General features: G+C 47.7%; 2 protein-coding genes across 2 annotated transcripts in view; both read right to left on the minus strand.

Annotated features, from left to right (window-relative positions):
- Positions 1-27,506, minus strand: part of LOC310775234 (protein sidekick-2-like) — a gene marked incomplete at both ends in the record, with an annotated part of 447,718 nt that overhangs the window by 388,700 nt on the left and 31,512 nt on the right.
- Positions 10,805-12,502, minus strand: LOC310774880 (E3 ubiquitin-protein ligase TRIM39-like; the record flags this gene model as incomplete). The annotated part of the gene is made up of 1 exon (XM_083634995.1): positions 10,805-12,502. The coding sequence occupies one exon, from the start codon at positions 12,500-12,502 to the stop codon at positions 10,805-10,807; it is 1,698 nt and encodes a 565-aa protein (XP_083491121.1).

Here is a 27,506-nt window from a genome sequence, read left to right on the forward strand (position 1 = left end):
GAGACCATCAACTCATTAGGAAAGTGTTTACTGAGGTCACCAATCAAGTGAGAAGTAGGGTGATTTTCCCATTGAACATTCTATACAATCAGACTTCCTTTTGCAGCCAGTGGAGTCGCCCCTGCTGGCCATTAGAATGAATTGCATTGGCTTCATTGTTCACAAAACACCGCCTCCCCCTTGGTGGGGACGGACGATGTGGGTTAGTATGAGCATGTGGCTGATGGAATGGAAGCTGTAGCAGCATGCGTGCCTACGATGACGACTGTGCATATGGAATCTTTAGAACCGAGTCACGGACACGGCGAGTAACATGAGGAGGCCTTTGTGACTGTGATTATGGGATCACGTAGGGGCGACGATCAGACGCATAACAGAGCCACAATAATGCCCCAGCTGTTGCCAAAGGGAATGGGCTGTGGATGAGGAGCGCCGGGCCGCTCTGGGCCCCCCTGAAAGCAGGCCGGAGCGAGGGGGCAGAGGTGTAGGTCTCTCAGGGCGCTAAGCCATCCTACCCCCTATACCCAGTTGGGACTTGACGCCACGTGAGGGCCGATGTTGACTCTGCTGAAGTGGGCCAACGCGGTCCCCAGACGCACGCTCTTCCTACTGCTTCAGCTTCACCACGGTCCCACCGCTCCACAAACCCCCGGTCCTCCTGTTACAGTGCATCCCGCTCGCCGGCGTTTAAACGGAGAGCGTTAGAGCTGCTTAGATAGGCGACCTACTTAGGGGAAGAAGGGACAGTGAAGGAAAAGGGGATTTTGAGTCAAACGAGGCTATAGAATATGGAATCAAATGTGTGACCGAGTTGCAGAGGAAATTGCAGCCCCCCGGAGGAGATGACGGGAGGAGGGGGGTGGGGGGAAGTAAAAAGGCGTAGAAAATAATGAAATAAATAATGGTAAGCTATCGTGGAAGTAGGAGGGAAAATAATACATTGAGAATAAGTGATTTCTGTCGTGGGTAAATTCCAGGAGACGAGAGTTCATTTGGCTCCCCTGGAGCCTATGAATGCATAATGCCTCTCACGCACACGCCTGCATGTCAGGCGTGTGAAGGGAGAATAACTGAGCCAATTTCAGCCAATACTACCCATCTATAAACCGACACGCACACACACATACACACACACACACACTCACATGCACACACACACACGTACGTACGCACACACACACACACACACACACACACACACACACACACGTACGTACGCACACACACACACACACTCAGTCTTTACCTATTTCTACCTTTGCCTATAATTCCTATTTCTCTCATCAAAAAAAAATAAAGAAAAAAGCTGCCAGTCGGCACACTCTAAAGCTTTTTTGGAAAGAGGTGGCAAGAGAGTGGCAAGGCAGAGCCTTCACTGGCAGATCCTTCACTGGCAGAGCCTTCACGTCAACCACTTTCTAGGATAAGCATGCTGGGAGAAAGCCTACTTTAATTCTCTTTTTCCTTATGTCTCTCACTTCTTTTCCTTGTCGCCTTCATCTTCACCCTCCGTCTCTCTCTCTCTCTCTCTCTCTCTCTCTCTCTCTTTCCTGATGTTCGCCCATGGATGAACAGCTGGTATAACTCTTGGTCTGTGTGTCTGTGTGTGTGTGTGTGTGCGTTGTGTGTGCCTGTATGAGTATACAGCCGCGCTTCGACTTAAGCAAGTCATCAGAGAGAGATGAGAGAGTGTGTGCACATGTGTCTGCACGCACGCATGTACATACAGTGAGTACGCTTGTTAAACGTCTCATCTGCCCCACGGAGCCTTCCGTCTCCAGGGATGTGCTCTCCCCTCTCTGTCTCTCGCTCTCTCTTCAACAGAGACGTGCAAATGTGGCTGTCAGTCCTGATGTACTTTCAGCAAGGGGAGCTCCGTTTTCTTTGATATGCTGTTGTACTTCAATTCCTTCCTTTAAATAGGCTTGACCAGGCAGTCACTAAACAGCGCAAATGGCATCTACTGTGAGGTGACCTGCAAGCCCATACAATAAAAGCAACTGTTTGAAGCAACGCTCTAACGATGTTGTGTGATCTTCCAGAGAGAGGATTCTAACACGACAATATCTAGGTTATGAGATATGCATGTCTTGGCAGTGGAACATGGGTGGATACGGGTTGAAATGCTTATGTATTTCTATGTTAAGACATGCTCTGAAACCATTTCAAATAAACAATGGTGAGAGTTTACATGAGAGAAAGTGCAAGTCAGCTTGAAAGAGCCTCCATCCATCCCTCCTCTGTCCTTGTCTCTGCCCATTGTATGCTAGCAGGGTGGGCCACACCCAGTCCAGCGCCAGACAGCCAGTCTGCCCTGGCTCTGCGGTGGAGCTGCCTGACTATATATGGAGATGAAATAGCAGGGTTGAGCCTTCGCCCCCTTGTAAGGCCTTTGGGCCGAGGCCTCAAAAACCAACAGAAACCTTAAAACAGCTCATAAAAAACCACTTCCTTATAGCTGAGATGATTATAGTCCAGAACAATGCAACAATACAAAATGACTGAGAAAAGCAGGAATGAAAATGGCTATGTGTGTTAACTTTTGAGTTTTGCTGTACTTCGAAACAGATCATACCATAATATGTGCTGGTGGGAAACTGCTGTTCCTTGTGACTTATTTCATGTTTTTTGATACTTGGGTATCGACAATTTGACATTCCTTAGCAGACTTTTAATTATCCCCCCAAAATGAAATCCATGGAAGCAGGGATTGAGTGGAGGAGCCCTGCTGTTATTGGGCTAATCAGCTGATCAGTCACGTCAGCATACAGTATGGATTCAGCGCCTTTAATCACTTTACAATGATCAATGACCCTCATTTAGCCCCACAGCTGCTCTCGTGCTGAGTGCCCTGTGTCTTTGTTTGTCTCTATCTCTGTGGGTGGAGGGCCGGTGTTTACCAGGCAGTGTTTGGGTGATGTAGCCCGGGGTCTGTGGGTGGAGGGCCGGTGCTTAGCAGGCAGTGTTTGGGTGATGTAGCCTGGGGTCTGTGGGTGGAGGGCCGGTGCTTAGCAGGCAGTGTTTGGGTGATGTAGCCCGGGGTCTGTGGGTGGAGGGCCGGTGCTTAGCAGGCAGTGTTTGGGTGATGTAGCCCGGGGTCTGTGGGTGGAGGGTCGGTGTTTACCAGGCAGTGTTTGGGTGATGTAGCCCAGGGTCTGTGGGTGGAGGGTCGGTGTTTACCAGGCAGTGTTTGGGTGATGTAGCCCAGGGTCTGTGGGTGGAGGGCCGGTGCTTACCAGGCTGATGTAGCTCGGGGTCTGTGGGTGGAGGGCCGGTGCTTACCAGGCAGTGTTTGGGTGATGTAGCCCGGGGTCTGTGGGTGGAGGGCCGGTGCTTACCAGGCTGATGTAGCCCGGGGTCTGTGGGTGGAGGGCCGGTGCTTACCAGGCTGATGTAGCCCGGGGTCTGTGGGTGGAGGGCCGGTGCTTACCAGGCAGTGTTTGGGTGATGTAGCCCGGGGTCTGTGGGTGGAGGGCCGGTGCTTACCAGGCAGTGTTTGGGTGATGTAGCCCGGGGTCTGTGGGTGGAGGGTCGGTGTTTACCAGGCAGTGTTTGGGTGATGTAGCCCGGGGTCTGTGGGTGGAGGGCCGGTGCTTACCAGGCAGTGTTTGGGTGATGTAGCCCGGGGTCTGTGGGTGGAGGGTCGGTGTTTACCAGGCAGTGTTTGGGTGATGTAGCCCGGGGTCTGTGGGTGGAGGGCCGGTGCTTAGCAGGCAGTGTTTGGGTGATGTAGCCCAGGGTCTGTGGGGGGAGGGTCGGTGCTTACCAGGCAGTGTTTGGGTGATGTAGCCCGGGGTCTGTGGGTGGAGGGCCGGTGCTTACCAGGCAGTGTTTGGGTGATGTAGCCCGGGGTCTGTGGGTGGAGGGCCGGTGCTTACCAGGCAGTGTTTGGGTGATGTAGCCCAGGGTCTGTGGGGGGAGGGTCGGTGCTTACCAGGCAGTGTTTGGGTGATGTAGCCCGGGGTCTGTGGGTGGAGGGCCGGTGCTTACCAGGCAGTGTTTGGGTGATGTAGCCCAGGGTCTGTGGGGGGAGGGTCGGTGCTTACCAGGCAGTGTTTGGGTGATGTAGCCCGGGGTCTGTGGGTGGAGGGCCGGTGCTTACCAGGCAGTGTTTGGGTGATGTAGCCCGGGGTCTGTGGGTGGAGGGCCGGTGCTTACCAGGCAGTGTTTGGGTGATGTAGCCCAGGGTCTGTGGGGGGAGGGCCGGTGCTTACCAGGCAGTGTTTGGGTGATGTAGCCCAGGGTCTGTGGGGGGAGGGTCGGTGCTTACCAGGCAGTGTTTGGGTGATGTAGCCCGGGGTCTGTGGGTGGAGGGCCGGTGCTTACCAGGCAGTGTTTGGGTGATGTAGCCCAGGGTCTGTGGGGGGAGGGTCGGTGCTTACCAGGCAGTGTTTGGGTGATGTAGCCCAGGGTCTGTGGGGGGAGGGTCGGTGCTTACCAGGCAGTGTTTGGGTGATGTAGCCCGGGGTCTGTGGGTGGAGGGCCGGTGCTTAGCAGGCAGTGTTTGGGTGATGTAGCCCAGGGTCTGTGGGGGGAGGGTCGGTGCTTACCAGGCAGTGTTTGGGTGATGTAGCCCGGGGTCTGTGGGTGGAGGGCCGGTGCTTACCAGGCAGTGTTTGGGTGATGTAGCCCGGGGTCTGTGGGTGGAGGGCCGGTGCTTACCAGGCAGTGTTTGGGTGATGTAGCCCAGGGTCTGTGGGGGGAGGGTCGGTGCTTACCAGGCAGTGTTTGGGTGATGTAGCCCGGGGTCTGTGGGTGGAGGGCCGGTGCTTACCAGGCAGTGTTTGGGTGATGTAGCCCAGGGTCTGTGGGGGGAGGGTCGGTGCTTACCAGGCAGTGTTTGGGTGATGTAGCCCGGGGTCTGTGGGTGGAGGGCCGGTGCTTACCAGGCAGTGTTTGGGTGATGTAGCCCAGGGTCTGTGGGGGGAGGGCCGGTGCTTACCAGGCAGTGTTTGGGTGATGTAGCCCAGGGTCTGTGGGGGGAGGGTCGGTGCTTACCAGGCAGTGTTTGGGTGATGTAGCCCGGGGTCTGTGGGTGGAGGGCCGGTGCTTACCAGGCAGTGTTTGGGTGATGTAGCCCGGGGGTCTGTGGTAAATTCTGACTTTGTTATTTTTGATTCAAAGCATTACATTGGCGGCACAGCCTTGACGTCTTCTTCTTCTTCTTCTTCTTTGCCTTGGCTGTAGGCGTAGTTGCTGCCCTCTCCATGTGGACTCCAGTACTACACATTGACCCCAGTGTACAGTATGTGATGCGTCATGTAGCGTGCGTCTAGCAGGAGCTATTGCTCTATGTGTAGACTGGGAAGGCTTTAACTGCGGCGTTGTTGCAAACGCGGTAATGAAGATGCAGCCTGAGTCAGCAGCATGCAGCAGCCGGCAGTAAGAACAAAGTAACAAGGTAGAATGAGAGTCCACTCTGGCTCCAGCTATCACAGTCATTACAATGATTAGGATCCGCACTCACACGGCACGGCTCAAGTGAACAGATGAGCTGCACTTCACCTCAGCATGTCGGAGCCTCTGCAGGTTGTAAAAGCAGGTTTTCTGATTCTTATCACAAGGCGGCTTACAGTATTCTAATGGCCACGCAGTCAGTCGTTTCTCTCCGTTTCTGTTTATCTATCAATAATGAGGGTCTCAGCAGCAGCCATCACCGTGTTTGTGTGAAATCCAGGAGGTGTTTGCTGGCTGGATGGGGGTTAAATGACATGAGGGGTTTGTGTGTTTGGACATCTGGATCAGGGGCACAGTCTGTATCTGTGCCTCCAATTAGAGTAATGGACTAGCAGCACACTCTCTTCCAGAATAGCATGGCAGCACTTGAAACAGAGCGAAATCAGACTCATCGGTTGTCTCACTGAGTGTAATGTGCAACCCGGAACAAATGATTCAATCAGTGAATAAACTGTTGGGCCAATCTTGGGAATGAGAGAATTCAATTGGTTTCCGACTGCGTATCTATCGCCGCATGGATCATGATACTGTATGAGTCTCTCATATTGATTTAGACCCCACAAAACCATATTTGGGTATTGGAAAAGGAGTGGATACGATTGGTTGGACACAGCTTTTAATCAGGGGCCTGGGCAAATGTGTTATCCAATCATCTCTCATCTTCTTTCTTTGCCCAATCGAGAGCCCGTTAATAACAGGGCCGACTTTCAGCCATGTAAGAAAGCATCTTATCTCTCACGGGCCTTGGTTTTTCAACCGTTTTCCTTCCATATGGAAGTCATTTACCCCTCCAGCCTTGACGTTTCATATAGTTCAGGAACCAGCAGCACTACTTTAACTTGGGGGAAATAAAGTAAGAAAAACATGAGCTTCCTCCCTGTTTTGGCTGTGAGAGGTAATCAGCCAGGTGACTGTTCCCTCCCCAACTCAATACAACCATCTTGATGAAGTTCACTGATCAATAGAGGCACTTAGCATCTGATCGAGTGCAGTGCAGCAGGTCTCAGGCTATATCTATATACCTCTCTTTCTCTTTCCTCTCTCACTATCTGCTCCACTTACACACACACACACACACACACACACACGCGCGCGCACACACACACACACACACACACACACACACACACACACACACACACACACACACACACACACACACACACACAGCAGCTATCAGACAGACACACGATCCCGCCAACTTCTTTTGTGCCAGCTTGTTTTTAACACTCCTAAAAATAAAAGCCTGCATATCCACACCTCTGTCAGAGGCTGCTGGCCAAGTTGCAATGAGATGATGCTTTCCATGTTACGTTACAGGGTCCACTAGTTTCCGTTCCAGCGTGGTGCTTGATTGCTCATCAGCGTGGTCGTCGGGGTGTAAAGCTGTCCCATTGGCACTATGTCTGAGGCAGAGTCACTAATTGAAAGGTATATCTTTATGCTGCATGGTTTGGCACTCAAGGGCTGGAAATGTCTCCGCTGTGCAATCCACTTGATGTCAACACAACAAGACTGCGGGGGGCCCACGCTTTTCCAGCTATGAAGAATGTCAGCATTGGATCCAGCATCCTAGATTCAAATCTGAGACACGTTTAAAAGAAAGACGACCTCACATAATACAGTATGAGTCTAAATATAAGCATTAACGTGACCACCCTCCCTAACGCTTTAGATATCTACTATGCAGGAACGCAATCACATTATGGGTCAAAAAAGGTGACACAATAATACCCAACGACTCCCTTGCTTCTCCTTTGAAGATTAGTGTTATAAGCCTATTTCTATTACTCATTCTTCAATGAGAATATAAATAGTTCTAACTCTTTATGTAGTAAGGTGGTAGTTTTTGGCCCTAAAAAAAATAAATATATATATATATATATATATATATATATATAGTGTATATATAAGGATGAACAAGGATGAACAGGATTTTGACTGTGGTGGCATGGTGGCTCAGTGGTTAGCACTGTTGCCTCACAGCAAGAAGGTCCCGGGTTCGAACCCCGGTCCATCCCAGGTAACTTCTGTGTGGAGTTTGCATGTTCTCCCCATGTTCGTGTGGGTTTCCTCCGGGTGCTCCAGTTTCCCACCACCACCAAAAGACATGAATGTTAGGGTTAATACTCCGGTCAGTGCCCCTGACCAAGGCAATGGCAAAAGAGTTGGTCCCTGGGCGCTGCACTGCAGCTGCCCACTGCTCCTAGCTCTAGGAAGTTTCCTAGTAGAGGATGGGTCAAATGCAGAGGATGAATTTCCCCATGGAGATAAAGGATAACTTAACTTAAATATCTTGTACAGCTGACACTGTCTCCCTTGTTGCAATCAGCAGGGCATCGTTAGGATTTGATAGATTCTGGTGCCATCTGATTCCTCTTATGGATCTGATTCATTATTAATGCCCTTATCGATTCCTCCTGCATACAGGAGCAAAACAGCACATCCAGCTTTAGTGGAGTTCACTTTGATTTCTCCAGACACACATTGCTGTGTACAGTTACTTTGACTTTTGTCTCAGAATCACTTTCCAAACAGCCAAGGCACATTTGGCACAAAGCCTTACTTGACAGACCAAAACACAAGAACAAGTGAAGAAATTCAAGTAATTGGAGGTCACTGAACAAAACCAAAATATATTTACCACTGTATGTAGCACTTTATTGGGTCGTTCAAACGGGCTCTACCCGTAATTACAATATTTGAAGGCAGTATGTGCTTGCTGCTGTTGGTGAGGTGCAGAACAAGTCCGGAAAATCTAGGAGATAATGAGGTAAATATTGGACTTTTGCACCCACGGTGTAATTGTTTGCTTTCAGAACGCTTGGATTATGCTGTTTGGAGCAAGTGTATGATCTTTTTATTTCTGTTACTTTAACTATAAAGAAAGTCTCCAACTCGCTGTGTTGTTTTGAAGACGGCTGTCACGTAGCCGTGCGGGAAAACCTCGCTATATATTTTTGCTTTTTTTTTTGTTTTTTTGGACTGACATGAGGGTGAGCAGTTAAATTCCTTCACTGTGAATAACAGCACACTGAAAGGATCCAAAACATCCAGAGGTTAAATATTCTTCATGATCAATATGAAGTATGCTTCGCACTGTGGCTTATCGACGGTGGTGAATGAGGCTGTTTAGAAGCGGGACTAAATTGTAACACCCAGCCCTAGCTAGTACTGTAGCAATCTAACAATCCTTACAAGTTACAAGTAGCTACAAACGGCAGTACAGAATGATTGGCCGGATGCGACTGAAGGAATAGTGGAGTGTGGAGACTGGAGAGACAGAGTGAGAGGAAAGGAGGAGGGAGGGAAAAAAGGCAATTGATGGGCAGAGGTGTCAAAACAAAACCACTCCCCCAGTCTGTCTACTGCCTGGCCACAGCAGGAAACCTGTCAACCTGCCAAATCAGCACAAAGCCTCTTTGAAAAATAGCGCTATATATATATATATATATATATATATATATATATATATATATATATATATATATATAAAAATAATAATCTCTTTAATTTCTGGTATATTCCATTGTGTCTTTTATGAAAAGGAAGATAACCAGAGGTGTTGGGTAGTGGTTGGTAATGCTAAATTCAACTGGGACTGTATAAGTAACCATGTTAGTAAGAACGTTATTATTACAGAGATACACTAAGCTTAAAACAGGCCACGGATACTGTGCTGATTCTGCATATCTTCCATCTGTTTCCTCTGCGCCTCCTTTATTTCTCTCCCTGTCTCCCAAGCATAGGGCTCCGTTTGACCCCCCTGCTTACCACCACCACCCGCCCCAGCCCTAATCCCACTTTGCCGCATTTTCGTCTCCTTTCATTAAACTAGATTAGATCCGATCTTGCCTAATCTGCAGTGCAATAATCTTGTCTGTATTTTAATGAAGCTGTATTGAGCTGAAAGGCCCTCGCTGAGCCGGAACACCTCCCCAGCCACTTGTTAAGTCCACCAGAAGCACACCAGCCCTCCCAACCCTGGTACACCCCTCAGCCCCCCAAGCCAGCCTTCCAATCCCCCTCTCACTCTCAGTCCATGTGGACAAATCCTGCCAGCTAGAGGGACAACACTGCAGGAATCCAGCCTAATCTGAAGGGGCATGACCTCCCACACAAGGTGCTTTCCACAGCTCAACCTTATTGATTTCCTATACTTTACAAGCGCCTGAGGCTGCAGCAAATATGCATTCACCTCCGCTCCACGCTCGGAGAGTCCCCGCCCTCATTAGCATGCGGCGTCCATGTGAATGCACATGTATGTGTACATGCATGGTGTGTAAATCAACACACAATCGCACACACAGGTGCATGCAGGTATGCTTCTTTTGCCGTGAGCAGAGATTGAAGTGGGAGAGACAGAGCGCAGGTGTTGCTTTCAATCTATGCATGTCATGTTCACGGGACCACAGCCTGTCTTCATACACTTGAACAGCAGGTTTTACCAAGCTGATTGATGGCTCCACCAAACGAGGGCTTAGAGACAGATGTAGAGATCCTCAATCTGGTATAAAACAACAACAACAAGGGAGCCTAAAAAAGGCAGCATCTGTTGCCCTGGGCTCACTATTCATTAATTTTAATTTATCCTCATGACACCGTGAATTAGCTGTGGAAAGGTTTTGTCATCTCTGTTGTGATAAAACAGGCCAACAGACAGAGATGCTTTTTGGTGATGTGTCACTTAGACATTGTAATACCGCTGCAACGATTAGTCGATTAATCGATCGACAGAAGATTGCTAACTATTTTTATAATGGATTAATCGTTTATAATAATTTTCAAGAAAATAAGCGCAAATTCACTATATGCCAGGCTACACGTGTGTTACTGATGACATCACTGATGACGACATGACCTCATCGGTCATCTGGCAGGCAGGAAGCTGGCTGTGAGACGAGGGCTCACTCCAGTCGCACTCACTCCAGTCAGTGAGTGAGTGCGCGATTTATGACATCACTAATGATGTTATGGACATAGGACTTACGACATCATCAATGTTTTGGTCTCTGATCCCTGATGATGTGAATCTAATCATAGTGACATCACTGATGACATCAGTCACTGATGGCATCACTGATTACTTTCTTTCTTTCTTTCGTGGGGACATACAGACAGAATCAGTATCAGAATCACTTTTATTGCGACAGTAGGTAATCAGATTACATACAAGGAATATGACGTAGTGTAATTATGGAGCGTAGCGGTCACATCAGAAGACAAAAAATAGAAAAGATAAAATCACAAAAAAAATCAGAAGTGGAGTCCAAGTGCAGACAGAGAAACAGACCATCTTATAGACACCTCGGCGCCTAGTGGCCCACGGCATAAAAACTATTTCAACTCACCGCCAGTGCTTCAAGTGCTCATGTTGGTTGGTGGACACACCCGCTAACTTTCCTGTCCCACTGTTTACCTTCACTGGTAAAATCCTCAGAGGACACCAAGCGTTAAAGTAAGGAAACATCCTGTCAGCGAAAGTGTGTGTGAAGGTGTGTATGTGTGTGTTAGTATCAGGATCAGAGAATGACAGCTTTCCTCTGTTCCAGTCCAGACTCAATCTGACCTTCTGGAGCGTCTTCTTCACTCGGAAAACAGTGACTGGATCTGATGGGGAGAATGTTCTATATTTTTTACCATTATAGAACCTTATTCCCCATAATCCAGACAGTATGCTTCTCTTCCTCTGGACAGACTCTGCTAAGACACCCACTGACCAGTTTAGACTGTCTCCAACCTCAACATCCCAGCTGTGAGTTCCTGAGTTAAAGCCCTCAGAGCCCAGGACACCGTAGTAGTGTGCAAACCTCTCTGGGTTTTCAGGAAGCTTCTGTCTCAGTCCCCATCTCACACTGGTCAGATCTTCAGACAGGCTGAGGTCTGTATCAGCAGTGTTTGGGTCTAGAATGACAGGAGTGTAGGAGACCATCTCCTTCATCTTGTTCCAGACTGTGAAGCTCAGGTTGCCCAAGTGTTTGGCCTCGTCTATTAGAGCTCCTGAGACCAGCTGTGGATCCTCCAGGACGGGGTGCTGGACTCTTTCCACTGTAGCCTTGTAGTTCTGCAGGAACAAGACGTCTTCAGCTCTCAGGCCCTGCTCGATGGCTCTGACTGTGTCTGAAAGAGCTGCTATCTCTCTGTTCAGACGCTTAGTCTTCTCCTTCATCATCTGACTCTTCTGCTCCTCTTCTTCCCTCAGTGCAGAAATCCTGGCCTCCTCTTCTTTTTGTAGAAACTGGTGTAGCTTCTTAAATTTCTCTTTAATCTGCCTCTCTGTGCATTGGGCCTGGACCTTAATGTGTTCTGCAGTTTGATGACAGTTTCTTTTAACTTTCTTAAAGAGCTTCAGTTTCTTCTTTAAGGGCTTCAGTGATTTCTGGAGTTCCTCCTTGTGATCCTCTGCTGCTACATTGATGGGTCTGAATCTGTGGTTGTTGTGTGTTTCTGAATGCAGACAGAGATGACACACAAGTTGCTGATGGTCCAGACAGAAGAGCTTGACTTTCTCAGAGTGCAGACTGCAGAGAAGCTCAGATCCTGCTGAAGCTAGGGCTCTCTCCACTAAGAAAGCCTCACACAGGTTCTTCAATGCCAAGTTACAAAGTGGTTGACTCTGTGAAGATATCTCCTTACAAAGTGGACACTCATGTATTAGTCTCTGTGTCCACCAGCTCTGCAGACAGGCTCTACAGAAGCTGTGGCTACATGAGGGGATGACAGGATCTTTGAAGATGTCACGGCAGACAGGACAGGAGAGATCCTCCTCTGAATGCAGACTGCAGAGAAGCTCAGATCCTGCTGAAGCTCTCTGATCTCTCGCCACTAAGAAAGCCTCACACAGGTTCTTCAATGCCAAGTTACGAAGTGGTTCAGTCTGTGAAGATCTTTCCTTACAAAGTGGACACTCGTGTATTCGTTTGTCCATCAACCGGCTCTGCAGACAGGCTTTACAGAAGCTGTGGCCACATGGCAGGATGACAGGATCTTTAAAGATGTCATGGCAGACATGACAGGAATGATCATCCTCTGGTCTGGAAGCCATTGTGTCGCTCAGAAGCTGAAAACAAACTATCTACTGGTCCTATTTATACTACCAGCAGGGGAGGACTTATGACATCACTGTTGATGTCATAATGTCAATAAACTGATGTCACCTGATGATGTCACATCATCACTGATGTCATAAATCACATGATGTCACAATGTCAACAGTGAACTAATGAGGTTGGTTCCCTGCTGGGTTATAAATTGGATTCCTCGCCGAAGGCATTCAGTAGCCATTAGAAGAAGGATTATAAATTGGACAACTCTTGCTCACAGCCCAGCCAATCAAGCCTGAACCTGCGGCTCAATCGCCAGCGTACAAAGTTAGAACAAGGTTTACTGAATTTGCAAAGCATGCAAAATTTCTAGTTTCGATTTCTAGAAGAATCGTTAGTTGCAGCCCTACATTGTAAGATCTGTCAGTCATTGACACTAGTAGAACCAAAACACCAGTTCTAACCATAGAGACACTGCATGAAACAGGCCATGACCATCACGGGGGAAAGCACGCCATTCACTGCCATATACCAGCATCATTTTCCTTGAATTAAACATGGCTAAAAGCTGTAAAAAAATCACTAATTAAAGTTTTTTGGTACTCCTGAGCAAAACAAGGAAGCCATTGAGAATTGGCGAGAAGAAAAATGTGGATCTAGCTGTCAAGGAAGTAAGTTGGAGTGTTCATCTTCAGTATATATGATCTTTGTGTGCACCACGCGACCATGCATGTGACATACAGTAGGAGAACGCCAGGATTGTTTTCCCCCGTTTTGGGTGTGGTTTCTTTATGATGACGCATCACTCGCTCTGCAGTGTCTCTATCTCTAGTGTCAGGAGAAGAAAAACTGTGCCAGGTGAAGATGGCAGGAACTTTTGATGGAGGAGGAAAGCCAGGGAGCTTCCTGATTGGCTGAGAGGTTCCTCTATGATGTCAGAGCCCTCCCCCCTCATCCACAAACAGTGTAGGTGCTCCAGTTTAATATGCTGCTTTGCCTTGTGAGGGAAACAAACGTCTGGAGAGCAAAGCACACTGGGAGTAGATCACGTGAAAGTCATCTTCAGCTGGTCTCCAGGGAGGAATCTCTGTCTCTTCTCACTTTTAAAACTAGTCTGCTCCCACATACTGTACCCACTCAAGTGAAGTAAAAAAAGAATGTTAACACTACATCCAATTCCACACTGCATTTTAAAGTAGTGTAGTGGGTAATAGCAGAATTTAATTTCTAGTGTAATGTGGGCCTTTGGCTTTTTTAATAGGGGCATTATTCTTTGAAATTATGATTTCTAATCTATTGGCATTTACAAATCCATTTCTACACAAAACACAAATGAACTGTATAGACAAATGAAAATACGTTTGATAGATGTGTATCCAAGAATTTAGGTATCCAAAAATACCACCTGTAGTATTTGATTGAATGAGTATACTTTGATGAAACTTTTTTCCAGGTATACCTGGCTTCCTATAGATGTTTCCACAGTAGGAAAGCTGCTTCTCATTAGCAGTCAAGAAGGACTTTTTCTGTCATGTTTCCACTGGCCTTTGATTTCTCTCCCTGTCGTTTTGCTTAATGAAAGAAAGGTTGGACACTCAATCTCATTATTGACAAGCATCCATCCCACTGAAAACACTTCCAAAATATTACACTTTCTCATTCATCATTTCACCAAGCAATTCCACTGAGACATATTTGTCATAGTCTATACAAGTTGAAAATTGGCCACACACAAAGGACTATTGGGGGAATGAATATGTGCATTTGTACTGTATGTGTGTGTGTGTGTGTGTGTGTGTGTGTGTGTGTGTGTGTGTGTGTGTGTCTGTGTGTGTGTGTGGGTGCACGCACGCACACAAATGGAAGGGTAGACTCTGTATTAACTACTGAGCTCAACCTAAATAGCAACAGAATGACGGCAACATTACAGTATATGTTAATCAAGCTAAAAGCTGTCTAATGACAGCCTGGTGTAAACCTGATAAAGGAACTTTTCTTCCTCGAAAATCAGTCATGCTCCCTCCACACAGTGGCTGCCAGTCAGCAATAGACCCTTTTCACGGGAGCCATTTTGTGTCAGAAAGGCAGGGTAAAACACAGGCGCAAGCAAAACACTAATGAGGGTTTCCAAATTCCAATCGTGGAAGTTTGAAACCCTCATTAGTGTTTTGCTTGCACCTGTGTTCAACCTGCCTTTTTGACATAAAAAGGCCCCCGCGAAAAGGGTCTATAAGAAGTAGATGAGTAGAATCAAACTACAACTATACAGTATACTGTGTGCTGGATGCATGGTCACTTATGGATTGGAGTACGGTATGGTTGGGGGCAGCCACTCAGGTTAGGTTATTACAGTGATGGCCAAAGACTAAAAGAATAACAGGGAATTGATTATAGCAGATGATCAGGCGGGTTTGGTGGGCCGGTTGTTGGCCCGGTTGTTGTTGTTGATCACATGTTGCTTTCTCTAGCAGAGCCTCTACATTAGAGGGCAAAGAGATGCTGCTGTGTGGTAAGGTGGAGAAAATAAATAAGCATCTGTTGTGCATGGCTCTGCCTAGTGCGAGTCCTGAAGGGGCCTGCTGCTGCTGGCCCTACAGATGGCTATAAGTAGTTCTCTGGCCCGGCATGTGCTCGGCCCACCATGTCATTACCACTTTTTCCTCCAGCTACAAACTGAGCTGTGAGAATAGCGCAATTAAGGCTAGCCCTGCTTTCCCTGACTGAAGCTTGAGATCATTGTTATTATATATTAAAGCCTCTGTGTGATATCAAAAAATATATATTGGTTTTTTTCTGTAAAAATGGTCGAAGTTTGATGGTGATTGAAATTAATGATCACTCCTATGAGGACAAATTTTTTACTAGGCTTGGGCGATACCACAATTTAAATATTGGAAAACACATGTAGTCCCGGTATGGTACCAAATCAATCAATGCCTTAGGTCTTCTAGTTTAATATGATACCAGAAACTTCACCCTGGCTTTAAAACTGAGCCGGCTACAGCATCTGAAATTGCATTTTCAAAATTGTGATATTTGTGAAATAATGCAATATTTCCCGAATACCACGATTCGATATTATCGAAAATCGGCCCAAGCCTAGTTACAGCAATTTTTCAATATTTTCTACAAAGGTTTTGCACTTGGATATGATTCATGAACTCACCAACAGAACACCATTTGCTCTGCCTCGAGGTTTACAGTTAAGTAAAAAAACAAAAAAACAAAAACTATTCTCCATGCAATTGCTGGAACTTTGAGAGCCTTAAGTAAAAAGGAAATACTACTCTCCATGCAATTGCTGGAACTTTAAGAGCCTTAAGTGTTCCTAATGCTCATCTCAATTTTAATAGGGAGACAGACAAGTCTACGTCAATATAATTGACTCTGAAATGGAGCTGAAACGCTTTGGACAGCCTTATTTAGCGCTGCATTGATTGTCTGCAAAATTTAACATCAACACACCGCTTTGTTTCCACGTTGAAGCGTCAGGACTTTTCAATACCTGGCATGCCTGAAACAGAAACCCACACCAGGGTTCTTGGCAACAACTCCTGAAGGGTCAAGGAGGAAATGTCGCCCCCCAACCCCGCCCCCCATCCTTGAAATCAAATTTGGGAGCGCTTGATGTGTTCGTCACATCTGTCCCCTCCAGATGGAACTCAGATAATTTCTCTGCCATTTGAAGTTTCTCTGGAGACCTTGAGAAGTAGAACACCCCCCCCCCCCCCCCATCTCACAAACTGGAGGCGGAAAGTAGGAGGAAAGAGGTGATAGAACAGGGAACGCATCGGCCCTTTTAGTTTGAGTTAGGCAGCTGTTGCCTAGACAAATGGGGCAGTCTCACTCTCTCATTTAGTTTGACAGGAAGATGCACATAGCCACGGTCGCGGAGGTGATTTATGAGAGTTTTGAGATGGATATTGGAGCCGTAAGGCAGGCAGAGAATGGCGAGGTGGGATCGGTGACCGGGCTGTGTGTGATTGGGCTCAATCCATTCTGGAGCTCTCTAACAAGGCTGACTAATCCCTGTGATCCCAACTCTACTTCCTCAGTCAGCTGTTTTCATGTACTGCACTGTGCTGATCTCTGCCTCTCTCTTTCTTTCTCTCTCCTGCTCTCTTTTTCTCACAGGTTATCGGCTTACAGCAAGCCACTTCGGTGACCTTTAACCTTTTGCAATGACTGCTTAAACCCCAGGGTGATGAACTCTGAGGCCTTTCCGGACAAACTATTCTTAACTGCATAGGTCTCATATGTTGGAGGGTGATAATGCTGAGGAAGCAATGGGCACATCTTCAGTTCAATTCACCCTCATCTGCATTTAACTACTACTTTTAATTAAGGCAGTGCAGTAAGTGTGTCAGAGCCAGAAGATCCCTTCCTTGTCATACTGTATATACAGCATGGTTAAACAGATCCTGAAACTATGGATGTGGGTGTTATCTGGCTGGGAAACAAGACTTCTGCCTGGTGAGTCCCCTTGAGTAAGAAAACAAGAACAAAGGATAATGCACGGCATGGCGGTGGGATGGATGAAATAAAGAGAGGCAAGGAGTAGACGGAGGAAGAAAGACAGAGGACTGTGGGCTTGTGAGGGACCTTGAGGGTTGACCACAAGCTCCTCTTTAATTGGCAGGCCAGCCTGCGCCTGGATGACCACCAGGCAGGACTACAGTAACAGAGATGACTACAGGCCAGCCCGTGCCTGGATGACCACCAGTCAGGACTACAGTAACAGAGATGACTACAGGCCAGCCTGCACCTGGATGACCACCAGGCAGGACTACAGTAACAGAGATGACTACAGGCCAGCATGCGCCTGGATGACCACCAGGCAGGACTACAGTAACAGAGATGACTAGTACAGGCCAGCATGCGCCTGGATGACCACCAGGCAGGACTACAGTAACAGAGATGACTACAGGCCAGCATGCGCCTGGATGACCACCAGGCATGACTACAGTAACAGAGATGACTACAGGCCAGCCTGCACCTGGATGACCACCAGGCAGGACTACAGTAACAGAGATGACTACAGGCCAGCCCGTGCCTGGATGACCACCAGTCAGGACTGCAGTAACAGAGATGACTACAGGCCAGCATGCGCCTGGATGACCACCAGGCAGGACTACAGTAGCAGAGATGACTACAGGCCAGCATGCGCCTGGATGACCACCAGGCAGGACTGCAGTAGCAGAGATGACTACAACCGCTGTCCGAGCCCTTCCTGAGTCTTCCCAATAATCCCGCGGGCCATCCCATCACGGGCCATGCCATCACGGGCCATCCCATCTGCTTCCCTTGTTCCTCTGCTCTCATCAAGGAGGTCCGGCTGCAAAAACACACCCAGACAGGCCAGGTGCCAAGCACCATGAATATGCCATATGTGGCTGTAGCATGCATGACGCTGGCCCAGTAGGGCAACATCCAATTCCAAAAGGGCCTCAGTGCCAGATAGAGTCAGCAGCCACACTGTTTCAGAGTCACCCTGAAGGACACGTGATTCAAAAGTGATATTAAACCTATGCAAACTCCAAAATTGAAGTAGTGGAAATGTGAATAATTGTATGACATTAAAGATTAGTTGGAATCCATACATTGTGCTTATTGCTTCAGGTTAAAAAATTGTTTTTTGAATTTATTGTACTATATTGCATTGGCATAGAAAAGCTTAAAGGCTTCAGACAAAGCAGACAGTGTTCTCAACTGAAATAAACCTAAAACATGGTTGACATAACTGAAATGAACTTTATTGGCGCCATGTCATCCAAACAAAATAGAGCAAAAGTGCTAGTGTGACTGCCCTTCCCTCCATCCTGGGGAGTATGTCTGTAACTTCCCCTGGCACAAACACAGCTCTTTGGTCAGTATGTCTGTAACTTCCCCTGGCACAAACACAGCTCTTTGGTCAGTATGTCTGTAACTTCCCCTGGCACAAACACAGCTCTTTGGTCAGTATGTCTGTAACTTCCCCTGGCACAAACACAGCTCTTTGGTCAGTATGTCTGTAACTTCCCCTGGCACAAACACAGCTCTTTGGTCAGTATGTCTGTAACTTCCCCTGGCACAAACACAGCTCTTTGGTCAGTATGTCTGTAACTTCCCCTGGCACAAACACAGCTCTTTGGTCCAGGACTTGGTGACCATCTATTATCAGGTGTTTATTTAACTCCAGGGAAGCAGACAAAACAGGATGTCTACTGAGTTGTTTGGAATAGCCGGTTTAGATTTGAACCACAGAAGAAGATGAAGAAGATTTGAGTCACGTAAACAAGAAGAGACAGCTGAGTCATGTAAAAAAGGGAGAAGAAGAAAAATCCAGATCTAGCTAAAACCTAATATGCCATTTTTACAAATACTGTCTGCATGCATTACGCATACTGTAATTCATATGGTGGGTGGGATGCTATAGATTATGGGTGGTATGTTGTTGTACTTGTACCTTTAGAGAGAACAACATGTATATTATAATCTAAACTGATGAGAGAACAACATGTATATTATAATCTAAACTGATGAGAGAACAACATGTTTATTATAATCTAAACTGATGAGAGAACAACATGTATATTATAATCTAAACTGTGTATCAAGCTTCACTAGTTATGTAGCATGTAAGCAGTCAGTGCACTGCACTCACTCAGTGATCGCTAATTGGCATTTGCACTCAGACACGTGGCCATTTAACTTTGTCATGGTGAATTCCAAAGTATCACATCTTTATATTTTAAGAGTTTTAATTTAAACAGTGTTCGTCAAATGGATAATATAAAAAGAATGGACAGAAGTACAGAAAGTCTAGCAGGTCAATCATTGAAATCTTCTACAAACCCCATATGCATATCAAGCAGCCCTCGCAACCACAAGTTTGGGAAATGTTCGCACTAGCACTTATATTTAGTGCACTTACTGTATTGATTGATTGTGTTGACATTGGAAATCTTTACCGTTAGATAGCTCTGTTAACTAGCCTTGCCATCATTGGCAGTGTACACAGTGTAACTATTGTCCTTCTGCTCTTGTGTTTATCATGATCACACTGAGACAAATTACTTTGATTGCAACCTTGGCTGATTTGGCAGTGTGAACTATTGAATCTGTAATCTTGAGTCTACCTCGACAAATGTATTTAGACTAGTGGAATGGGCGAACAGGTAGCGAATGAAGGAGCAGATTAATTAGCATCCCAAACTTGATGCTGTGGTAATATAATAGTATGTTAGCACAAAAGGTGCTGACAGCTTAGAACACTACAGGTCTGGTTCGAGCTGAAGGGCCATAATTATTCAATTGTTTCTCAGAAGGAGATTTGTGTTTTGCATTTGTTAAATGTATCTTAAGACAAATGGCTCTGCTTCGCCGGGCTCCTGCTCATGAATGAATAACTACGCTCATCAGCGAGGCCTTTGTTCTCTCTGCAACTGCAGCCAGCTCACCTCGGCCCTATATCAATTCTACACAAGCGTGTGTCTGCAGGTACCTCCCTCCATACAAGATGGAGGAGAATTTACACTAGTTCACCGAACCTCGTAGTACCACAGAACCGGCCTTTTAATTACGCGTTACGTTATGGAAGTACAAGCTCTTCCGTCGGGGCGAGCAACTTGCCGGCCGGGGGCTTTTTCACAGCAGCACAGTTAAGACAAATGGAAAACAGAAAGGATTTGTAACGTGAGAATCTTCTCCGGGGCATGACAGCACGAGGAGGGCTTTGGCTTGATTGGCTTGAAGAGGCATGGATTATAACAGCGCCTCCTTATCCCTCGTATAGCTTTTACCCGTCTCTTCTTTCAATTAGGAGGAGGGGAGTTGAACAGTAAATCCACAGCTACTCGCCCACTTCACCCCAATTGTTGAAAGAGCAAGGATTGATTAATGGGGACGCTCCCTTCCTCCTCGAGTCCTCCTGCTTGAACTCCCTCATCTCATCTGCTCTTACTTTTTCCCCATTTTCTCCACCTATCTGTTCCATCACTCGTAGGCAGTCATTTTGTTATTAGCCCTGGAGTGGAGGCAGGGGGCGCTCAGCCCGTTTATCTGAGAAGACAATGCCCACAGTGCTCAAGGTTACAATACCTCCTTCTTCAGGTCAAGGGTCAACAAGCAAATGCTCAGAAGTGTGCTGGAGATACGCTTTGCATTCAACTTGCACTTAACACAGAAAGCCCTCCAGTCGCCCTGAGGACAACACATTGTCTTGTTTGTTTTGATGGCAGTCAGACACGCTGAAACGCTCATGCACATCCACCATAAAGCTTTCAAGGATTTAGTTTGGACAAGAAAAGAGAGGAGAGCCCAGTGAGGAAAGAGCAGGCTCATTTTGGAATCAGGAAACACGAGGCGCAGAGCCCATCTTGTCTTTTGCTGTTCGACATGGCCTTCGTTTCCAAGTGTCAAACACCACATAGTCGAGCATGACAAACCCAACTGATGTCTGTATTTAGCAGCACCACAGAAAGACAGAGGCAGGGGGAATAAAGAGCATTAACATACCACATTTATTCAAACAAAACCTCACACTTCAATGACTTCATGGCCACATGTCTTCATCTGTAAACATCCGCTTTCCATACCATTGTGTGTGTGTGTGTGTGTGTGTGTGTGTGTGTGTGTGTGTGTGCGCGTGCGTGCGTGCATGTGTGTGTGTGTGTGCGTGTGTGTATAGCGCGAGGCTGTCTGTGTCTAGCCTGAGGGCAACGATACAAGTGCTCATACATTTTTCACACCTGTAAGACAGGCGAGGACCACATGGACCGAGCATGACCAACCTCTGTGGACCGCCATGGCAGCATTCTCCTGTACTGTGAGGAGATATTTAAAATTCTTTAATCTGAAAAAACATATGGCCGCACGGGGGGGGGGGGGGGGGGCGGGGCGGGGGCGGGAGAGAAGAACACAGAGAGAGCAACCTGGAAAAATCCTCGGGGGACAAGAGACAAAAGGAGAGAGAGGGAGTAGCAGAGGGAGGGGAGGGGAGGGGGGGGGGGGTGATGGAGATGGAGAGAAAGATATGCCTGCGGCAGGAAAAGCAAACCCAGCTCATTACTGAGCCACGCAAACAGAGAGAGAGACGGGTCAAATAAAAGATGAAAACGTTACCGCACCAAAGAGAGGGACAAATGGACGGAGGACAGGAGTTAAAAAAGCAGCTACTGTATTTGGGAGTTTGGTGTGTTTGCAAGGCGGCGTTAGCATCGTTACAGCTATTTCATCATGCTGGGACAGACAGCAGCACATTCTGGATGTTTACTGTCACCGACGCTTCCTGTTAGGAGAGTCTGCGGGGTAGCTGTAACGAGCAGCAGACCCTCCCACTGGCAAAACACACTTCCCCTCCAATGTTAAGACAGAGAAGAGAGGTCGAAGAGACCCCCCCCAAAACACACACACACACACACACACACACACACACACACACACACAAAATGTTCCCTGTCTTCCATACTCTGTCGGTCCATCTTCTCCATCCCTTTTCTGTATCCTCTTTCTGTAATCTGTATGTCTGCATCACAAACCTGCTTTTCACAGGTGCTCTCTCTCTCTCTCTCTCTCTCTCTCTCTCTCTCTCTCTCTCTCTCTCTCTCTCTCTCTTCTTATCCTCTGCTTCCTCACTACAACATCACAAGCTCACAGACTCTCACTCTCTGTGTGTACCAGTGGTGTCCTGCTTTTTTTTATGGGGTGACAAATTAGCCTAATAGAGAAGCACACTGCCACCGCTGAGCAGTAAACAACAAGCTGGGCTGAGTGGAAACAGACAGGGTTAGGGTCTGCCACAGCTCTCCATACGGCCTTCCAATCCCACCAACCCCCCTCCCGGTGCCTCCACATGGCTCGTGCCCAGTGAGCACAGCCACAGACTCACACCGTCTCACGTCTCAGACACTGACAGCATGATTGCAGCTCTGTTTTTTTACAGGAAATGGAGCAGAATGATGACTAGCGAAGCCAAGACGACAAGTCCACAGGCCTGAGCTGAAAGAGGAGGCGGCCACTGGGCAACCAAACTCTAATGCTTTCTGAAGTCTGCCAGTTAAGGAGGCAGAGAGGCATTCACCAAACATGACCAAGGCTACATTAACACACCTGACTTGAATAGTATACCGTATTTTTCCCCCTCAGATTTGGCAGGACGTAGCGCGTGGGAGGATCACGCTATTCCCCCAGTTCCCCTCCCCCAACAGGTGCCCCGACCGACCAGAGGAGGCACTAGTGTAGCCACCAGGACTCATACCCCATCGGCTTCCCACCCTATATATATATATACATACGGTATATATATATATATATATGTATATATATATATACACACACACACACACACACACACACACACACACACACACACACACACACACACATAAAACCCTGCTGTATCTTGCACCCAAGAGACACGTCAAAGACAGAGATATCTTAACCAGCCCAGCCATGGCTTTTCCCATAATCCCCCTCAATCAATATGTAAAAGGTTACCCGGATCATCCCAGGCCTGTCTGTGAAGGATTATCATGCCTATGGCTGACCCAGTGACCAACATTCACTTCCTCAGCTACCTCAGTACATTTAATTACATACACGCACGCGCACGCACGCACACACACGCACACACACACACACACACACGCACACGCACCCCCCCCCCCCCCACACACACACACACACCCCCCCCCCACACACACACACACACACAAACCCACACACCCCCCCCCACACACTCACACCCCCCCCCACACACACACACACACACACACCCACACACACACACACACACACACACACACACACTCAGTCAGTGTCTCTCAGCTAGTCAGAGGTCAGCTAGTGAGAATGTCCCATCTCCATCCCACTGGGTGAGGTGTACATTACACTTGACCAATGGTTCCCAACCTTTGGGTCGTGACCCCAAATGGGGTTGCCTGAAATTGAAAAAAGAAAAAGAAAAAATTACAACACAATTTAAAACTACCGAAGAGGACTCGGGCCACATGTGAAAAATGTATTTGAGTTCTGAGATTAAGTCAGAATTCTCAGATTAAATTCATAATTCTGAGGGGGGGGGAGTCAGCATACTGTTACAGTACGTGTACAGTATGTGACATTGATGAGGTCACTGATGATGTCACTGATGATATTACCGATGTACCAAAATTTGAATGTCTGTGGTCCGTCGATTTTGTGACGTCAAGCCAGAAAGGTTGGGAACCCATGCTGTAGACACTAGCACTGGTACAGTAGAGTCACTCAGTAGCTTTACGTTCCTGGGACCTGGGCATTATTTCCCCCTCCATAAATCAATGTTCTGGGCCTGGCTTTGGAGGCAGAGGGCATGACAATCATCTCCCACACAAAACCATACCAGCATCTCCTTCTCCTTTCCTCCTACTCAGGCTGACACATTACAGTCCACTTACGCAAACCAAATACTAATAAGGAAACAAAAAGATGCTTCCAAGCTGCTACATAAACAGCCCCTCCCCCAAGACCAAAACAGGCCTTAGGGGAGGGGCTGTATATTTTAGCAGGGCCGAGCAGGCGCCAGAATAATCCTACTTTTTAATGGTGAGATCATAATTAAGGTAAAATGGTGCTCCCCATGGGGGAAAAGGAGCCATCACCAGGGTAATTAAGCTACATGTTGAAAATATGTGTTGTGGAAATTCATGTAAGCACACATACGTAAGTACAGAATACACGCCAGCTCAAATTAACCTAGAATTACCGCCTAACACGCACTCAGGGCAGACATCAGGCGCGCACACACCACCATGGACCTAACACGCGCTCAGGGCAGACATCAGGCGTGCTCACACCACCATGGACCTAACACGCGCTCAGGGCAGACATCAGGCACGCTCACACCACCATGGACCTAACGCACTCAGGGCAGACATCAGGCGTGCACACACCACCATGGACCTAACATGCACTCAGGGCAGACATCAGGCGTGCACACACCACCATGGACCTAACATGCACTCAGGGCAGACATCAGGCGCGCACACACCACCATGGACCTAACATGCACTCAGGGCAGACATCAGGCGCGCACACACCACCATGGACCTAACACGCGCTCAGGGCAGACATCAGGCCCGCTCACACCACCATGGACCTAACATGCGCTCAGGGCAGACATCAGGCGTGCTCACACCACCATGGACCTAACACGCGCTCAGGCAGACATCAGGCGTGCTCACACCACCATGGACCTAACACGCGCTCAGGCAGACATCAGGCGTGCTCACACCACCATGGACCTAACACGCGCTCAGGCAGACATCAGGCCCGCTCACACCACCATGGACCTAACATGCGCTCAGGGCAGACATCAGGCGTGCTCACACCACCATGGACCTAACACGCACTCAGGGCAGACATCAGGCGTGCTCACACCACCATGAACCTAACACGCACTCAGGGCAGACATCAGGCGTGCTCACACCACCATGGACCTAACATGCACTCAGGGCAGACATCAGGCGTGCTCACACCACCATGGACCTAACACGCACTCAGGGCAGACATCAGGCGTGCTCACACCACCATGGACCTAACACGCGCTCAGGGCAGACATCAGGCATGCTCACACCACCATGGACCGACTGCACTGGCCGAACAAACAGATCAAACACACATGGTTACATCCAGCAGTCGTTCTGCATGGCCTGGCTGGAGGAAGGATGAATCAGGCCTGAGAGGAGAGCCATTCGTCATGTGTGACCCAGCCGGGCGTAATCAGGGCCTAATTCAACAGAGATACCGCCGCCGACGCTAAGGCCTGACCCTCATTCATCAACACAGCATCAGCCACAGCAGCAGCCTATGGCTTTAGCCTGTATTAATGACACTCCACTTTACCTCTGCTGCTGCTCAGGCAGCAGGCCTGCAACAAGGCAAAGACCTTCAACCCAGAGTCACCGAGAGCCGACAACAAGTGGTCCCCAGGACAGAGTCACAGACAGCCAACAAGAGGTCCCCAGGACAGAGTCACAGACAGCCAACAAGAGGTCCCCAGGACAGAGTCACAGAGAGCCAACAATAGGTCCCCAGGACAGAGTCACAGACAGCCAACAAGAGGTCCCCAGGACAGAGTCACAGACAGCCAACAAGTGGTCCCCAGGACAGAGTCACAGACAGCCAACAAGAGGTCCCCAGGACAGAGTCACAGACAGCCAACAAGTGGTCCCCAGGACAGAGTCACAGACAGCCAACAAGAGGTCCCCAGGACAGAGTCACAGACAGCCAACAAGTGGTCCCCAGGACAGAGTCACAGACAGCCAACAAGAGGTCCCCAGGACAGAGTCACAGACAGCCAACAAGTGGTCCCCAGGACAGAGTCACAGACAGCCAACAAGAGGTCCCCAGGACAGAGTCACAGACAGCCAACAAGTGGTCCCCAGGACAGAGTCACAGACAGCCAACAAGAGGTCCCCAGGACAGAGTCACAGACAGCCAACAAGTGGTCCCCAGGACAGAGTCACAGACAGCCAACAAGAGGTCCCCAGGACAGAGTCACAGACAGCCAACAAGTGGTCCCCAGGACAGAGTCACAGACAGCCAACAAGAGGTCCCCAGGACAGAGTCACAGACAGCCAACAAGAGGTCCCCAGGACAGAGTCACAGACAGCCAACAAGAGGTCCCCAGGACAGAGTCACAGACAGTCAACAAGTGGTCCCCAGGACAGAGTCACAGACAGCCAACAAGTGGTCCCCAGGACAGAGTCACAGACAGTCAACAAGTGGTCCTTAGGACAGAGTCACAGACAGCCCACAAGTGGTCCCCAGGACAAAACGAAGGGGGTAAATTAGCCCACATTGACTTATTCAGCAACTATTATTGAACACAAAATGCTCTCATTTAATTACATTTTGAAATGCACAAAGCAGTTCAAGAGCCCCAAATCAGAATCAGTCACATGATCCGCTACAATAAGACTATTTCTCTCTCTCAGATAAAGAATTGGCTAAATACAGTATCGGGGGCGAAGGGATATCCTGGGAATTATGTCGTTGCTCAGCGAATTCATTATGCAGGCAGCAGAGCCGGCTGATTTGAGGAGTTTGGGGATTGCATTTGTCATTTTGCAGGCAGTGAAACACTATAGTGAATACATTGACTAGAGAGCGGCTGTGTCTTCCTGTTTCTGACACTACATTTATACCGTTTGAGGAGGTGATGAATTAACCAAAGCGCTGCATCTTAAGAATCTATTGGGTTAAAACATCACATCAAGACACACAGCTCCCGTGCCCATACAAGAAGAGTGATAACTCTCCGGCTAATACCGCTCCACACAATAGCCCCTTCAGTCACATACTGTAACTGGGTTTAACAAGCAGTGTTTATGGTGGATATGCCTTTCACAGAAGCATCTCCACCTAGTTACATAGGGAGTGATTTAATAAGAAGCTGTGAAGAACGGCCTTTCTGAGTTGCTTTTCTTCAGGCAAACGCTGAAGAGTAGGAGGGATGTGTGAACACATCAGAATCAGAATCAGAATCAGAATCAGAAAGACTTTAATGATCCCCGGGGGGAAATTGGGACAAGTTACAGTAGCTCGCTCACAGAACACACATAGCATAAAATAAACAATAGTAAATGCGATAGTAAGCAAAATAAGCAGAATAAGAAGAATAAGAACACAACATAGCATAGAATAAACAGTAGTAAATGTGATAGAAGCAAAAATAAGTAGAATACGTCTAAAGTAGGGATGTTCATCAATTATCGAAAATCGATAATCGATCGTTAAGGATTGGAATCGATCCTGTGGCATTTGGATCGATTTTTTAATTATTAAAAAAAAAAAAAAAAAAAAAAAAAAAAAAAATTTTTTTTTTTTTTTGGACTAGGTTTGGGTGGAATTCGTTCCTCCTCGCCCCACTCCATTGCACAGCCGACTAACGTGAGGTGGAGCTTCATATAGTCTCTAGTTTTCTGGCTGGGCACGGGCCTTTGTGCCAACAAAACTGTTTTAAACATGAGAAATTCACACCGGCAT

Source organism: Poromitra crassiceps, assembly GCF_964638095.1.
Source record: "Poromitra crassiceps genome assembly, chromosome: 4".
NCBI lineage: Eukaryota > Metazoa > Chordata > Actinopteri > Beryciformes > Melamphaidae > Poromitra > Poromitra crassiceps.